Source organism: Chelon labrosus (assembly GCF_963514085.1).
Source record: "Chelon labrosus genome assembly, chromosome: 2".
In the NCBI taxonomy this organism is placed as follows: Eukaryota; Metazoa; Chordata; class Actinopteri; order Mugiliformes; family Mugilidae; genus Chelon; species Chelon labrosus.
This window is the reverse complement of record NC_140338.1, coordinates 1638350-1656653: the sequence shown is the minus strand read 5'-3', so window position 1 is coordinate 1656653 and position 18304 is coordinate 1638350. Positions and strand designations below refer to the sequence as shown.

The 18304-nt window shown below is 41.2% G+C and overlaps 1 protein-coding gene across 7 annotated transcripts; it reads right to left on the bottom strand.

The window, feature by feature from the left end:
• Positions 1 to 4775: 4775 nt before the first annotated feature.
• LOC311497930 (uncharacterized protein) lies at positions 4776 to 14421 on the bottom strand. 7 transcript variants are annotated; one of them, XM_084558316.1, is made up of 10 exons: positions 13915 to 14421; positions 13332 to 13388; positions 12233 to 12402; positions 11425 to 11500; positions 9811 to 9906; positions 9617 to 9694; positions 8441 to 9474; positions 8163 to 8315; positions 7977 to 8066; positions 4776 to 7273 (listed from the first exon to the last, which is right to left on the bottom strand). In XM_084558316.1, the coding sequence occupies exons 2-10, from the start codon at positions 13357 to 13359 to the stop codon at positions 6953 to 6955; spliced, it is 2046 nt and encodes a 681-aa protein (XP_084414442.1). In that variant the 5' UTR covers positions 13360 to 13388; positions 13915 to 14421; the 3' UTR covers positions 4776 to 6952. The 7 variants fall into 7 exon arrangements, 6 of the variants coding, with proteins under 6 accessions (XP_084414442.1, XP_084414441.1, XP_084414440.1 ...); XM_084558315.1 differs by lacking the exon at positions 13915 to 14421 and having other exon boundaries at positions 13332 to 13546; XM_084558314.1 differs by having other exon boundaries at positions 12233 to 14421.
• Positions 14422 to 18304: the final 3883 nt, after the last annotated feature.

The following is an 18304-nucleotide window of genomic DNA, read 5'->3' as shown; positions in this document are numbered from 1 at the left end:
AGCTTTGATTTTCTCCATCTTCTTTCAGCACTCCTGCAGTCTCTTTTTAGTTTCCTGATCTCCTCAGTTCTCCACAGGGGTGTAGGTTTTGATTTAATTGTTTTGGTTAAAATGGGAGCCACTGAGTCCAGCACTGATTTCAGATTTTTATTAAAACTGTCCACGATAAAATCACAGGGTGCTGGTAAAATCTCTGCAGGAGTGCTGTGTAAAATCTGGATAAAATTTGCAGCCACTTCAGAGGTAAGGTAGCGTTTCCTCACCGTTCTCACCGGGGCCTCCTGCTGGTTAAAACTGGTGATGTTAAAAAATACACAATAGTGGTCAGACACAGCCAGGTCCACAACAGAGGAGACACCAACAGACAGGCCATAGGTTATGACCAGGTCCAGGGTGCGCCCCCTGCTGTGAGTCGGCTGTGTGACATGCTGTTTAAAATCCATACAGTTTAAGAGGTTTAAAAATTCTCTGGACACTGGGTCCGAGGTGTTGTCTACGTGTAGATTAAAATCACCAGTTATTAAAATCCTGTTATAGGTTGTGTGAATTATTGATAAAAATTCAGAGAATTCACTGATAAAAGAGGTGGAGTACTGGGGTGGCCTGTAGACTGTTATGCAAAGAATAGGAGGGCTGCTAAAAACAAAGGCATGATGTTCAAATGAATAGCTGTTAAAAGGAACTTCATGCGAGGCCATCGTGGTTCTTGATATAGATGCAGTTCCTCCACCTTTTTTGCCCCCCCTAATAGAAAACAGAAAGTTAAAATCTGGTGGGGAAGCCTCAGTGAGAACAACAGGTGCATCGGTGCCAAGCCATGTCTCTGTAAGGAAAATGCAATCAAGGTTATTATCTAAAATAAAATCATTTATGATAAAAGATTTGTTCAAAAGAGAGCGCACGTTCAGCACAGCCATTTTGATGTCTGTGCTGAACGTGCGCTTATCGTGGCATTTTATAGGGATGTTAAAAACACCTTTGCTTCTAAAAGCATTTCTATGTTTCGATTGCCGATGTGTAGTGATGGTTTTGATGAAGTGAATGTCCTGAGGTTCTGGTGGCAGAGAGAGGCCTACTGATGGAGAGGTGTATATGGTGTGGGTGTGACGTGTAATGGGGGAGGGTGGGGGTGAGTGAGGGGCACATGATCTAGCAGTGAGTCAGGAGGTGGCTGAGGTGCAGGACCGGACAGTCAGGTTGATGTTTACTGATAAAAGCCTCGAGCCCTCCTGATTTGGGTGGAGGCCGTCCCGTTTAAAAAGGTGAGGCCTATTTAAAAAAGCTGCGAAATTGTCAACAAACGGGATCCCTTTGTTGAGGCAGTACCCCTTCAGCCACAGGTGCAGCTGACGAAGGCGGCTGCTGGTGACGTCACCGTACCGAGGTGGGGGAAGCGGGCCGGAGATAATTAGCTGCTTCCCCGTGTCCAGCAGACGGTCCACCAGGGAGTCGAAGTCCTGTTTGAGGACCTCCGACTGGCGGTTTTTGAGGTCGTTGATGCCGGCCTCCAGGACCAGCGTGGAGGCTGAGTTGTGCTGTGCACTCAGCTGGAGGGCAGAGGATGTAACCTGGTTGACGCGGGCTCCAGGGTGGCAGAAAGTTCGGCCACCGTGCACCGCCACGTGCCTGACCATGGAGGTCCCGATAACCAGCACAGAGGGGGTGCGCCGCTCCGCTGGCTGCCTGGAGGTGCGGCGGAGGCGCCGGGCCGCGGTTGCTCCCGGCCGAGATTGGGGGGAGGTGTCTGGCTGGACAGTTGGGACCCGGATCCTGGTCGCGGTTGTTCCTGACCTTGATGGGGGGAGGGGTCCGGCTGGACGAGTGGGCCCCGGGTCTTGCACTGGTGAGAGCCACGACCAACTGGATGGTCAGGTTCTGGGTGTAAGCTGGAAAAATGTTGAACCTGTTGTCCAGTGGCAGATCCGGAGGCGGAGGAGGAGTGGATGGACGAGCCCCAGCGTCTCTGTGCACCACTGACCAGGGTTCCCTCACCTTGAGTGGAGTCGAGCTCAACAATCCAACCTCCGGGGTGAAGCCCTGCGACTCCACGGGATGTAGGCAGGAGGTGGACGGTGCCGATGTCTTGGGCTTGGCTCCCTGGCGGTGCCAGCGGGACTGGGCTAGTGCTGGTGCCGGAGTTCCGGTGGTGATAGAGCCGGTACACGGCAGGGTGGTGTTGTCCGTGGCCGTCATGCTCCGGTCGCCAGCCCTGGATGTTTTCAGGTGGCTAATCAGCTTCGCCTGTGTCGTGGCAACCATGGAGAACTCCATTAGGACTTTGTCCCTCTCCCTAAGGTCAGCCCTCAGACCAGAGACGCTGTCCCTCAGTTTTGAGAGGGTGGGGAGGCAGGACTCGCACACCGCCAGCATACCTGCAGCCGGTGAGTAGACGAGGCGTCCGGTAAGCAGGGCATGTGAGGTTAGCTTCGAGTGCTAAAAACACTCACTCAGAGCTAGCCAAACAGTCGGGGAGCAGGCCGGTAAAATCCGGTGGAAAGTGTGCGCCCGTGTGCAGTGCAATGTAGGATGAACGTAACGTTATCTGTTAGGGTCTTCTGAGATGGAGAGAAACTTATCAGTGTTTGAATCTGACCTTCCTCCGCCTGTGTCTCTGCTGTGTGGTCTCTGGAGGATTCGCTTGCACTGAGTGTAAATAAACGCTAGCAGAGGAACGGTCCAAATCCTCTGGACAGCAGTCAGTTAACAACTTCACCAAACGTCCTGTGGTAACAGAGAGAAGGAGGCTGCACATCAACTATTTGATAAAGCTATTAGACCTTTAGCTGCTACACTATCCCATTTTAACAACACGCTGTGGAGTACTATTAAATGCTACTGATGGTGCTGAGGTGCTTCCTGTTTTTATACAGGCTATACATATCTGCAGCTCACAGTATGTAGCACATGAGCTGCCTACTGGGTTTTTATAAGTGACGTCATCAGAGACTAGTCGACTTTAAAAAATCTGAAATCTACAACCTCTAGTGACCGTTTATCCTCCAGAGGGCCACGGGGGGCTTTAGCCTATCCCAGCTGTTATTGTGCCAACCCTGGACAGGTTACCATTTTATCACACAGATCTAAATTCTCTCAGAGACACAAACAGTCGTCCTGATTGAACAAACCGTCTCATATCATACGGCAGCTCACGCTTCCATTCGTCTACTTCTCGTATTAACTGGTTTCTACATGTTCTGATGAAATGATCTCAAATTTAGTTTGTTACGTTTTTGGAGAGAGGTCACGCCACTGGGGACAGATCTTGTTTCTTTTTTTAGTGATGCAAAAAATATTTTGGTCTGAAGGTGACACCAGAGGAAGCAACATGCTGTTTTTAAAGTCTTCCTGTCATCACTTTGAATGCAGTATCACAGCATTAAATACACAACATCAAATAAGATATCCATTTAAAAGACACCAGACGGTAAACAGGAGAAATGCAAGCACACAACTTTCAAAGATGATAAAGACAAAGAGCGAAGGTGCTTGATGATGTCATCAAGCCGAGACGGGTGCTGCTAAACTCAGCTCGGATCGATCAACAAAAACTAATGATTTTAACGTGATCTACCATCGGTGTTTGCCTCTGCTGTGTAACTAAAAGTGTCTGAACACTTTGACAACTCAACCTGACCGCTGTCCTGTGATTTGGGATACCAGTGCAGCAATTTGTGACTTTCGGACGCTGCCACCAAACAATTCAAGCATGCAACGGGACATTGACACAGCCAAAGACTTGCTGGGAAAAGCGGAACAACTTCAAACAATGCCCGGAGATGTTATCAAAGACACAGTAAGCAAACAGATAGACACGTTATTTCAGGACTGTGATTTCATCTGCAAAATCAGTAAGATATTGGTTGATTCCCTGATTGAACCCATAAAAAGGGCTATCACTGACTCCATCACGGAATCAGTAAAGGACTCCTTGAAGTATGAATTGCAAAACACAGTCGATAAACTCGATGAACTTCAAAAAAAATATGATGACGTGGAGGACATTTTAGACGAGCAAGAACAGTATTCAAGACGGAACTGTCTCGTCATTTTCGGTGTTCCAGAAAATGATCGGGAAAACACAAATGAAGTCATAATGGGCATAATTAAAAACAATCTCAACGTAGAGGTGCAATCTGGTGAAATCGACAGGAGCCATCGCCTTGGACCTAAATCCCACAAAAAGGACAAACCAAGGGGAATCATCGTAAAGTTTGCCCAATACAACATCAGAGATAAGGTCTACAAAGCGAAAAAACGGCTCAAGGGATCAACACCAAAGATGCACATTCTGGAGAGTTTAACAGCCAAGCGGGTGAAACTTCTGGACGACCTACGTAAAAAACTAAAGGACAAGCTCGCAGCCAGCTGGACTCAGGATGGTCGTCTTCACCTGCTCACGAACTCAAACCAGCGATGTGTTATAAATAAACTGTCTGATGCCAAGAAATTGCGCCTTCACTAAGCACAGCCTCCACTACTCCACCGTTTGCAGTCTGAAGGAGGGAAGCACCAAAATCATCTACAAGAAAATTACTTGGTATGCAGTAAGCTTTCACTTTTCTACAATGAGATCATGAGACCTTACTTCTCATATGCTATTTGTTGGTTGATCTTGCATTGATCTTGCATTGAACGAATTCTGTATTTGTTTTACTTATTTCACCTTTTCTCCTTTCTGTTTATTTTCGTTATCGTTTTTTTTTTCTCTTTTTTTTCCGTAACCCCCCCCCCCCCTTCTCCCTTTTCTTCATAGTTTTCCTATACATTTTAGTTTAGGCTTAGCTAGATCCAGATTAAGATGAAGGAATTCCTAGACACAAGATTTTATAATGTGGTTTTATATGACTTTCACATCAGATATCAGGCATTTTCCTATCATGTGCATTAGATGGGACTTGATGATCTAATCAATGAGGAAAACTGTGATGTGCCCGAACAGCATTGCTTCGAAAAGTTAAAATGCAAATACTATACACCTGATAAATTAAAATCTATAAAATGCAAAAATGACCACTCATACTCTCTGATGCATTTAAACACTAGAAGCCTGAATAAGCATTATGATGATTTTCTGTCCCTTTTAGCCAGCCTAGACCACAGATTTGATGTAATTGGATGTAGTGAAACTTGGATTACTGATAAATCATATTTGAACATCCTCAACCTGGACGGATATGTATTGTACAATAGAAATAGACCTGGTAGAACAGGAGGAGGTGTATGTTTATATATAAATTCACTACATTCTGTGAGTGTCTGTGATGATCTAAATATTGATGATGGGTATTCTGATTCTCTGTTTGTTGAGATTAATATAAATAATGGAAAGAATATAACTGTAGGTGTAATTTACCGACCACCAGACTCTGACTTGAATAGTTTCATGTCTAAATTTGATGAATTATTAAATTGTACACTCTAAAAAAGAATGTACTGAGTTTACTCAAAAAGGTATGTTTACTTTTTGCATAGATCTTTTTGAGTTGTCCTAACTTCAGTGTTAATTTAGTAATCAGTACTAGTCCAGCATCGTAAGGCGAACTTAAATAGCCACACAAATCTAAAGCTGTATTAAGTTGAATCTAATTGATTTTTTGTATATACTACTTGAATTTTCACGTTGATTGTACTTGATATACGTTATTACTACAAGATAAAATCAAGTACAATGACCATGATTTTTATATATATCCAAGAGCTAAATCAAGTAGTGCTTACTTAAATAGGTTGTCATCTCATCATTCAAATTTAAGTTGTTCTAACTTTATTTAGTGAATGTTTTCTACTCAGAAATGTCCATGCAAAAAGTAAACATACTTATTATAGTATATGCAACTCATTTTACTCAAGTTGGGGTAAATAATAAACAAGAACCACAATTTACAATTCAAATACTTTATTTTGTGAACATCCTTTAAACTTTTGACATCATTCATCTGTAACAGACCTAACAGTAGTACGTTGCGGCAGTGATGTCAAAACACTGTGACCCTCAGAGGTAAAAGAACAGTTCTACATTTTGGCAAACTCATCAACTATGCATGGTTGAGGATTCGATATAAGTGCAAATATTGCCGACACATTGTTAGTATAAATGTCAGAGAACATAGAAACCACATGGAAATGTGTTGTGTTAGCTTACCCGTCATCCGGTGCAGCTTTCATTGATTGCCATACAAATACCATGCAGACGAGTGGAGGTAATTAGCTCAAACAAACATGTAAACAAAGATGGCTTAAAACGGGTAAGCTAACACGACACATTTCCATGTGGTTTCTATTATGTTCTCTGACATTTATACTAACGATGTGAGGCGGTCTTGGTGGAAAAAAAGTTTGTTTAGTGGACTAACTTTGCCCGTGAAAGTATGCCCGTTCACTTAGGTTTTAACAGGTCTGAAGCTAGTAGCTGCACCCTGTCTGTATCTAGGCAACGACTACCATGACAACTAATATTTTCACGTCACTAGTCACATGAAGCACACATGACAGGTTAAAATAAACCAAAGTTTCCCTTTTTGTGTGTGTGTGTGTGTGTGTGTGTGTGTGCCTAGGTGTTATATGTTGCACCTGTTTAAGTTTTTCTGATGGGTAAATGGGTTTGACTATGCTGTTTCCCACCAGTCACAATTGTGACCAAGGATAAAACGTACATTTTCATTAACTAACTTTTTTTGGCAAACTCATGAACTATGCCTTTATGGTTGTGGATCCAAATGCAAATATCGCTGACAAGCGCCATCAAAAACAGTTAACATTCTGGGTCAGCTGAAAAGAATACAGTCCACAATATTCCAGCTCTCAATCAACGACAATCAACTTCAAAGACTGGAATAACACAAGCAGCAACCATCTCAGATGCAAGCTGGATGACATTTAACCACGTAATCTAGAAAGAACAACTGGAACAGCAAGTCCATCACAGCACAAATGAGGTGTCCATGTTTGATTTTCAGTCATGAGGCTCAAAGGCTTTTCCTAGCAGCTTTTGCTTTAGAGATGTGACTTTTGGGCTGCTTTTCTGACCATCTAATTTCAGGAATACCTTCTGAAATACCTCACAAGTGTACTTCAGCTCTCGTGGGTAGCTCAGATTGAGGGCATAGATGAGGCCCATCAGCAGAGCACAGGCCCTTGGTACATCCAGCCCCTGCAGGACTTCTGTGCCCTCTATCATGATGGTCGCAGTGGCTGGATGAGATGCTGTGCCGCCTTTGGTGACTAGGATCTTCATGACCCGACTCTCAAGGTCTCCACTTTGGCCCTCAGAATCCTGAATGCAAGAATATGAGAAACACATGTCAGTATTCATTGTCATTAAGCTGGCAAACTCGACCCCTAGCTACCTATGTTTGCTTTTACTTTTTTTTAACCCTCGTGTTGTCTTCTCACGTCAAATTGACTCCATATATTTTTACTGTTCCTTCTTTCCTCCGTCCCTCCCTCCTTCCTTTTCCTTCCCCTGCCTTCCTCGCTCCATTTCTCTTTTTACCTTCCTTCTTCCACTACTTCCTACCTTCGTCCTCCTTTGTTACGTCTTTCCCCTTTCCATTCTCTCTTAACTTTCTTCCCTCCTTCGTTACCTTTTTCTTTTCTACCTCTTTCTTCCCTCCCTCCTTTTTTCCATCCTCCCTTACTCATTTCCCTCCTTCATCCTCCTTTCCTTCCTTGACCTGAGGACAGCATGAGGGTTACCATAGTGGAAGGCAAATTCTATAACAGTGCTCTGGAGACAAGGAAAACCTGTTTTACCGCATTTCCATTCGGGACATGCGCTTAAGAGAGAGACAGATACAGGAGAGTGATTGACAAAGACAGCATGAAAGGAAAGTTAAATTTTGCTTAAAGTTCATAACTTCAATTTCACTCCAAGATAGAAATGTCTAACGACCAATTTATCAGACAATCAAGCATGTCAATGAGCTGCGTTGTGTCACAATGGGAAAGGTGTTGCATGGATATTCGGTTTTACCTACCACATATTCGAAAAGATCATCCTCGTTTTCCCCAAGATAGACCACCAAGCAGCGAATGGCAACCTCTCTGCGAATTTCAACTGTGTTGTTCTGATAGAGAATTCAAAAAAGAAAAAAAGGTCAAATAGATGCATTTTTAACAGTGGTTAATTTAGTGTCTCCTATTGTAAATATCAAACCATGCACCTTCAGAAGTTCCATGATTTTCTGGATCTTATATTTGGCAGCCCCTCCTCTTGACATCACCAATGCCATCAAGCTTGGTATGCACTGGTCCAGATTCGCCATGAAAGTTGACTCCAGATTGGCAGTGGTGATTCTTTTATATTCTTCCTTGATCTGTATGACACAAAATAAAACATGGTATACAAGATATCTGAATTAACCTATTACTCAGTTGAAACCACACTCCTGCTTAATTGTGTATTCCAAATACAACAAAATAAAAGAAAAACAGCATTAACCTGTGCTGGGAGAAATAGAGCAGGCCACCGTTCCTTCAAGTCACTGACAGGTGGGGCCAGGGTGACAACTTCTTGTCTCCGAATGGAAAAGGTCTTTTCCATTTTGTCATTGATGATCTGGGAATTATTTCTCTTCTTTACCTCACTTAGAAGCTCCAGTCTTTCTTGTTCAAGGCTTTCTTCTGTTTCCCCTTGAGGAGGAGGAGGCAGGTAGTTTGCCTCACCCTTCCAAGCTTTCTTCACGTTCTTTGCAGGAGTCTTCTCAGTGGCTCTCTTTTTTCGGAGGGAGTTAACATCAACCTCAGGGCACCCAAGACCCCTAAGTTTAGACCTGTAATTGCCCATTTTAAATTTCAGTCTTTGCTGCCATCCATAACATCCATTGTAGGACCCTGGTTCCTTCAGGCATGGATGTTTTCGAATTAATGCTTCTGCTACATTCGCAAACTGCGCGCTTGTAGGATATGCAACATACTCAAAAATGTTTTCAGCTAATCTCTCAAGGATGTCTGGCAGGATGGCATTAGAGCTGAGTGGACATCCATCTTTATTAAAAGCTTCGTTGCCTGCTGCTAGCACAAGTTCTGTGTCATTGCGGAAACGTGGTATTGGAAATTCAGAGGGCCAACACTTTGAGCGCAGAGTCCCATGATCAGGTGATGACAGGATCACTGTATCACTGGAATCAGATGAAGTAGTACTGGCAGGTCTAGTGGAGCTGCTGGCTGCACTTGTGTTGGAACTATCCAGGTCAGTTACAACTATTGAGGAGAGTTCAACAATATGGACAACCTTAATTGTGTCTTTGTCTTTAAGATCTTTTGTTGATGCAAGAGAAAAAAACTCCCCTCCAAAATCAACATCCTTGTAATGTAAGGTAAACTTCCCTGGCTCCAAACTATATTTCTGTTGCACAATAGACTGTAGCTCATCCACTGTCTCCGGTATTCCACAAGGCAGTACAAGCTTGTCAATCATATGGTCTTGAAGAATGACACGAAGTGCAGCAGGTTTATTCGGACGCGTTTGAACATCTGTAAAAGAAAAGACATTATGTAGATCTGACATAATATGTGAACATTGTAAACATCTCAGGCCTGAGGTTTTGTTTGGCATACATTTTACATTTTTCTGAGCCATGATATTAGCAGAACCTCATTAAGGATTACAACATACCAGGAACATCAAAATCAGTAACATCCATTTCCTCGTTGTATATTGCATTCAGCATTCTTTCAGCAGGGGAAATATTTCCTGAAAATGTAATGCATAAAGAGGAAAAAAAACAGCAAATACGTTCTTATTATCTGCATCATATCTTTCTCTTGTAAAAATGTGTCAAATTTGCAGAACATAGGTTAACAACATACTGTATGCTATTGAGCACAATGAGAGTTCGTACCACGTTCTCCTCTGTCTCGAGATTGCTTGTTTCTTGTGACATCTGCCATCTTGTTTTTCTGTATCTAGATAACACAACGACAGTGTGAGAAAAATATCCTGACAACAATGTGAATCTGAACCAGAAATACACTTGCATGAAATAAGGTAATAGTGTTTTAATCCACAAAACACTACTTGTAGTTTTTCCAAACAATTGAAGTGCTATGCTGACCAAAGGTAAAAGTGATTGAGTAGTTTATTTCTTTTTGAAATTGGATATTTTTGATTATTGAGCCAGTGGATTGAAGAATTACACTGGACTTATCTGAGCAGGAGAATAATCACTGAGTCTTATTGTAAAGTTAGCCATTACTTTAAAGGGAAACTTCGGTTTACTTCAACCCGTCTCCCATCGTCATAAATGTGCTTCATGTGACTAGTTACATGAAAATATTAGTCGTCATGTTAGCCATTGTGTAAATACAGCCGGGGCACAGCTAGTAACTTCAGACCCGTTACAATGAAAGTGAACGGGCATACTTTCACAGGCAAATTTCGTCCACTAAACATGTTTTTTTTCCCCCACCAAGGCCACCTCACATTGTTAGTATAAATGTCAGAGAACATATAGAAACCACATGGAAATGTGTTGTGTTAGGTTACCCGTTTTAAGACGTCTTTGTTTACTGTTCATGTTTGAGATAATTACCTCCACTCGTCTGTATGAAAGTTGGATGAAAGCTGTGCCGGGTAACAGGTAGGCTAACACAACACATTTACATGTGGTTTTATACTATACATTTACATTTATACTAACAATGTGAGGCGGTCTTGGTGGAAAAAAAGCTTGTTTAGTGGACTAACTTTGCCCGTAAAAGTATGCCTGTTCACTTACATTGTAACAGGTGTGAAGCTAGTAGCAGCGTCCCGACTGTATCTAGATAACAGCTAAATATTTTCACGTCACTAGTCACACAAAGCACATTTATGACAATCGAAGACAGGTTGAAATAAACCGAAGTTTCCCTTTAAATGTGCCCCAGATGTACTTTGCACAATTTGAGATAGTTATGTAGTTTTGAGACCCATTTTGAAATCTAAAAGCAGCAACAGAAGGAAACACATTTGGGTCATTCTATGGAAATATCAAGAACAGAAAATGGCAGAAGCAACAAACAGAATGTGATAAAAAAAAAATAATAATAATTTTATCATCGTGCCAAAGCCTTGACTACAAATCCAGCAAATGTGACACACAAGCTATCACCAAGCCATCTATGGCAAGTAGATGTATCGCTTCAGAGTGACCATACGCTTCCCTGCAATGGTGTATGCTGTTAAAGGGAATATATCAGACAACTGAGCTGGATCAAGAACTTTAATAGTACTTGTATTCTCCAGCTCATAGCTGCCAAGGTGCTCAATAAACCAAGCATGGAAACATTTCACAATAAATCCAGGTTTACCATCAACAACTACAACCTGAATTAGCTCTCCAAAATCTGGAAGGCCACCAGTTGAACCATTAGCCAAGATCATTCCAGTGGCATATTTAGTGCCACTGTAACACACTGTGTTAGCCAAGTGAATACATGACTTACCAGGGTACTTGGCTTCCACTGCTCCCTTGATGTCCTCTCTCAGCACAGTCAAATCTACCTCTGACAGTTTGGTCACCTGCAATGAAGGTTGGAGAACCTTACTGTCATGAAGATGATACGCAATCATCATCTGATGCTTCACTGAGAGAGACAGAAGAATGTTGCGGAAAGAGTGTACATGTCTGACAACACGTTTAAAGAAGCTATGTTTAGCCTCAAACCGCATCGTCCACAGTGACACAAGTGGTCCAAAAGCCTTTATCAACTGAGGATAATGTTCTATGAAATGGTGCTTTGGAATTAGTGTTTGACCAGGGAAAGCTTCACAGAATCTGTGCCGATGCTCTGATATCTTACTGTCCAAGAAACAAATTGTCTCATCTGTATGGACAGGGGCTACAACAAGTTCAACTATGTCCTTGAGGTTGAGAAGAACCTGCCATGTTGGGTGACCCAGTGGTATCCTTGTGCCAATAATGAAAGGAAGGAGTCGCAGCAAAGCCCAATTTTCATGAGCATTCCCACCAACAGTTTTTTTAACAGCAAAACTAAGGGGTACTGGTTGTGGTGCATCCTTCTTATCTGTCCACCTGTATGGAAACTCTGCAATAAATTTATTCATTTCTATAAGAGTGAAATATTTGTTCTTAATGAAGGTATCTATACACAATGCTAATTCTTTTGGTACAATGCCTTCAAAAAGATCATGCAACAAATCCGGGGGGTAGCCTGAAATAACGTCAAAATGTTTTAGTTTTTCTGTTAGTGGACACAGCCGCTTTACTCCATAGCTATGGCACCCACTCACCTGTGCAGTTTGAACGTGAACTGTGTGGCCTTCTTTGGTCCTGGGAGGAAATGTTCCTGTTCGAACCTCACATTCTTGAAATTTGGCGCGTTCTCCAAGACACCATCGACATATGTATGAACTTGAAAAACTCTCAACAAATCCACCGATGGAATGAGCACCCAGGTTGTCTGCAATGACAGAAGAGACAGTACCTTTAACTCGTCTACCAAGAGAGGGAATGTAAAGTCCGTCCTCCTCAAGACTACCAAGATCTTTGAGAAGTGGCTCTAACACAGCATCATATCCATATTGTTTTATGTCCTCAGCTTTGCAAAGAATGGCTAAAAATATTGAGGTCAGTGAAGACCGGAGCAATGGTGGGACATTCGCAAGAACCCAATAGACAGCAGTGATTTTGTGCTTTTTTCTCGAAGTTCCAAGTGGATTGCACACTTCAAATTCATCCACATATAAATTGAGAGCTATTGCCGGATTATTTTCAGAGAATAATTTGTTCGCTTTAAAGTGAGTACCATCATAAAATGTTGTGTACTGAGTTTCTGTATTTTCTGTGTTCAGTGCTTTTTTATCACTGTTCATGAGGAAATCCTGCATTTCCTTCTTCTTAAAAATCTCAGATAATGACTTCAGAATAGGTACATACTGGAAGCTTTTATGCTCCTGGGAATTAAGCACATACTCAACTGGCTCCACCACAGAGAAATTTTCCTTATAATATGTATTTCTCTTGTAGGCGGTCGACAGAGGGCCATCACTCCTCAATGCTTGGCTGATGGGGTTGGATCCACAGAGTTCTGTTACCATGTCAGTGATCACAGAATCATCAAGTTCACATTTATGCTTCTCTAAGCATGACTGCAAAATTCCTTTCATGATCGGACCTGATGCTGAACTTGAAATAAAGTTTAGTTCTTCCACCATCTCATCAATACACTGCTTGGGCACATTAGATATGCTTTCCAATTTCAGAAAGAGGTGGGCAAGATTAGCTTCAATTATGTTAGGCAATTCTTTTCTTTCTTCATCATAACTCTCTCCACACTCAACATCTTCCTCATCAGCAGGATCATCCCCTGCATTAACAGGATTCACATACCTGTGTAAGAGCTCAGGCTTGAAGTCATCCAGTGAGTGAGGTGTGTGTTTCCGTGTCCTATGAGAGGCAAATGTACCATATATGTTGGTTTTGAAATGGCAATTTTCAAACACGCATGTGACGGTTTCTTGTTTTTTTAAGTGACGGCCAATATGTTCAAAGTACTCCCTCTCTGTGGTGATGGTGCTTAGGGCACAACATGGACATTTAAAAGACAGGACATCATTAACTTGTGTTGTTTTATAAGATGTATGACTTCTTGTCATGTGTGATTTAAGGCTGGCCCATGTTTTGAAAGAGCAATAGCATTCCCAATGGAGACACGGCAAAAATTGCCCACCATGCATGTGCCGTAGCCTGTAGTGTTTTAAAAGCTCAGTCTTTCTGGGAGTTTCATATTTGCAAATTTTACAGCACCAATTCATTGCAAAAATGTATGCTATTACCCAGATTCGGTGAAAGACTTCTAAAAAACTACTTCATAATCAGATTCGAGCAACAAGTCAGAATCAATCAGTCAAACGGCAGTAAGTTAACTTAGCTCTTGACGCTAACGAAATGCTAAAATGGCAGCCGAGCTTACCTTTCAAGCAGCAACAGCAGCCACCGGTGCCGCGTCAAATATGCCCCCACGACGTCCAGCAAGAAGCCTCCGACAGGACCTGACGTCTTTGGCAGCGTAGCAATCCGGGTACACAATAATAAGCAGTTCCAAACTCTTCAGACTGAAGACGTGAAAGTTCAAACTAAGCAAACAGCAGCGTTCTCTGCGAGCAGACAGCGTGTCTCAGCTTCCCAAATTGGCTGCACCTGGAGCCTCTCGTCTGGTTCATTAGAGACCACGCCCACGCATCTTTTGAGTTTCAGGATAAAAGTTTGCATAATGCCAACTTGATATTTGTGTCTTGTTGAGCTGTTGCACCGTTATCCATTCAAAATACTCATGAAAATGAGTATGGATCATTTTTTTATTTTCGACTTGGTTTAACTAGATGAATAAAGTTGGTTACTTAGTTAAACAAATAGATGCTGCAAACTTAAATGTTTGTATTGAAATTGCATATTTATTTAAGTTGAATTTACTGTCACCTTGCTTTATTCTTTAGAGTGTATAAATAAAACAAATAAAAACTGTTTTATCCTTGGGGATTTTAATATCGATCTAGCCAAGGAGAACAGTGCTAAAAATGATTTCATGAATACACTGTACTCCTCATCTTTTTTCCCCACTATAAATACATATACAAGAGAAACAGAATCTAGTAAATCGATCATCGATAATATCCTCACAAACACTCAAAATGCTTGTTTTGACTCAGGTGTAATTCTGTCAGACATCACTGACCACTTTCCTGTTGTACTTTTCATTGATCTTACAAAAAAGATGAATGAGTCACTGTTAAAAACAAAAGTGAAAGTACTGAGTGAAAGTAACTTAATGAAATTATCTGAAAATCTCAGAGTTAAATCATGGAATTCTGTTTATGGCTGCAAAACTCCTGATGCAGCATATAATGCTTTCATTGATGAAATAACTGACTCTGTAAACGCCACCATACCTGTAAAGATCAGAAAATGTGATGCTGGGGATCGGAAAGTATGGCTTACGAGGGGCATTTTGAAGTCAATTAAAAAGAAAAATACACTTTACAAACGTTACATTAAAAATCCAACTGATGGAAACAAAGACAAATATATTAAATATAGAAATAAGCTGACACATGTCATACGAATAAGTAAGCGAAGACACTACACTGAGCTTATCAAGGCTGCTCATGGTGATCAGAAGCAAAGCTGGAAGGTGCTAAATGAGGTTCTCAGTCGGGGACAAAAACCTACTGTACTTCCTGACACCAAAATCAAGCAAAATGCCAGAACAAATTCAAATGGTGATGATCTTGCAAATAGTTTTAATAATCATTTTAACTCTATAGGTAAAACTCTCTCTGAAACTATTAGTCCACCAGAGGGAGCAAATTATCAGCATTATCTTCAGGGTAATTATATAAATTCTTTCTTTCTTGCACCAACTGATAAAATAGAAGTAACTAATATTATTATGAGTATGAAAGACTCAAATACTGCAGGCGTGGATGGTATATGTAGTAAAATCATTAAAGCCATTGTGAATGAAATTGTTGAGCCACTCGTCTACTCCATCAATCTCTCTTTGCTTTATGGGGTGGTACCTAAAATGACAAAGATAGCAAAAATTATCCCAGTATTTAAATCTGGTGATAAAAATAACATGCAAAACTATCGACCAATATCTATACTTCCCACTTTTTCTAAAGTATTCGAGAAAATTGTTTATTGTAGACTTAGCAATTATTTAGATGGATTGAATATAATTAGCTCATCACAATATGGCTTCAGAAAGAAATACACAACCTGTATGGCAATTATAGATCTCACTGAAAAAATCAACGACGCCATTGATAGAGGTGAGTGTGGGATTGGAGTTTTCCTCGATCTATCAAAGGCGTTTGATACGATTGATTTTTCAATCCTCCTTGGTAAATTGCAACATTATGGTGTCAGGGGCACAGCGCTAAATTGGTTCAAAAGTTATATACACGATAGGGAGCAATATGTTCATGTAAATGATAATGAATCACAGTGTAGCATTATTAAATATGGGGTCCCTCAAGGATCTATATTAGGTCCACTTCTTTTTATTTTATATGTAAATGATATTGTAAATTCCTCTCCTATTTTACACAAAGTCCTTTTTGCTGATGACACAAATTTATTCCTGTCACACAAAAACCTAAAACATCTCCAGAATCTTATGAATCAAGAATTAACAAAGGTGGATACCTGGTTCAAGTGTAATAAATTATCTTTAAATATAAATAAAACAAATTTTATTGTATTCCGCTCAAATAGAAACCGAAATGATGTTGAACATGTGTGTGTAGAAATAAATGGTAGAGCTATCGAGAGAGTAGACTCTACTAAATTTTTGGGAATATACATAGATGAATTTTTAAGCTACAAAAAACATATAAATGAGCTGACTAAGAAATTATCCAAATATGTGGGCTTATTTTGTAAAGTCCGACATTTTCTTCCTCTTGAAGCTCTACTAACTCTGTATCGGTCTCTATTTGAGCCCCACTTGAACTATTGCAATGTTATATGGTGTAATTCATATCCCAGTTACCTTGAGAAACTAAAGACCTTACAAAAGAAGGTAATTAGAGTAATATCATGGACCAAGCTAAGTGCCCCCTCTGATCCTCTTTTTTACAGATACAAACTCTTGAAACTCACTGAATGTAATACTTTCCATAATGCCTGTGTGATATATGATGTAGCATTTAGACTCAATGACAGACTCTGCCATCTCATCCCAATTTTTCTACCCACTCATGAATACAACACGAGAGGAAAACAACTTATAAAGGGAAAGAGACGGAAACTAAAATGCACAAGTCTTAGTGTGACCGTTAAAGGACCACAGGCTTGGAATGAGGTTGAGAGCACAATTAAAGAGTCTGCATCACTGTCTATTTTTAAAAAAAGATTAAAACAAAAACTGCTGCTAAATTATGTCTAAATCAAGCCCAGCTTGCTGTTTTTAGTTTCATCTACCGGTGCCTGATGTGTTGATATTTGTATCATTATTGTGTTGAACCATACCTTTTTGTACTGATGGAATTGCCTTAGATGGTTAGGGTTAGGTTAGTTTGTTAGAAATAGGAAATGTTATTGTCATAATATACTACATTGTTGTTGATGTCTCTGGGCCCCCGTTCATAAGCTACAGAAGCTTTTGGGGTTACCCTTTTTTACAAGATCATGTTTACTGTATATTGTGAATTTGAATTTGTATGTTGTATTTTAAAATGATTTGTAAAATAAAACGAACCTTGAACCTTGAACCTCGATGCAGACAAAGCATGACTAAATAAATACAAATACAAAAACAGATGATGAAAACTGAGAACAGATATCTAACCAACAATGAAACCGCTGTGATCATTGAAGTCTACAACTCTGGTCAACAAAGGAAAAAGTAGAAATGAAATGTTGGCCGTGTGGATCTGAATGAATGTATTTTAATCTGGTTCTGGCCGCCTGCAGATCCACGCTGTCTTCACACTCTGTGCTTTTTGTTAACCGTGCTGTACAGGACGTCCTCCACAGCTGCCTGACCACTTGTTCTAGGAAGGAAGTGACAACATTTGAAAGAGGATCAATTCAAATACAACTGACGCATGCTACTGGAACATACACCGATCAGCCACAACATTATGACCAGGAGAAGTCAATAACATTGATCATCTTGTGACAGTTCAATGTTCTGCTGGGAAACTTCTGGACCTGGCATTCATTGGTGTGGATGTTACTTAGACATGTAGCACCCACCTAGACCAGACCAGGCACCCCCACCCCATAGCAATGACACTCCTTGATGGCAGCAGCCATCCCCAGCAGGATGCAGCCTGACACAGACACACACATAAAAACACTTTAGGAACAACTAAAAAAAAAAACATGAAGAACAGCACAAGGTGTTGACCTGGCCTCCAAATTCACCAGATCCCAAACTGATCAAGTATCTGTGGGATGATCCACTACAACTACATGATCCACAGAGGCCCCTCCCCTCAAAGACCCCCCCACTAACAACATTGTGTTGATCAGACACCACAGGACACCCTCAGAAGGCCCATGTCCATTCTCTGATGAGTCACCACAAGGGAGACTTACACAATATTAGGAAGGTGGTCATAATGTTATGCCTGATCGGTGCATGTTGTGATTAAAAGGTTTTCTTAGATAACACAGCAACATAGCTGCTCACCTGCGGGTGCTGTGTCTGACTCCTGCGTAAACACACGCCTCTTCGTATCTGTGCAGATCAGCTGATCTGAAGTTGGAGTAGACGGGGTTTTCCTGGGTTGTAGCAGGCCGTACGCTGGCATAGTGGATTTCATCACTCTGCAGACCACATGGACAAAGAC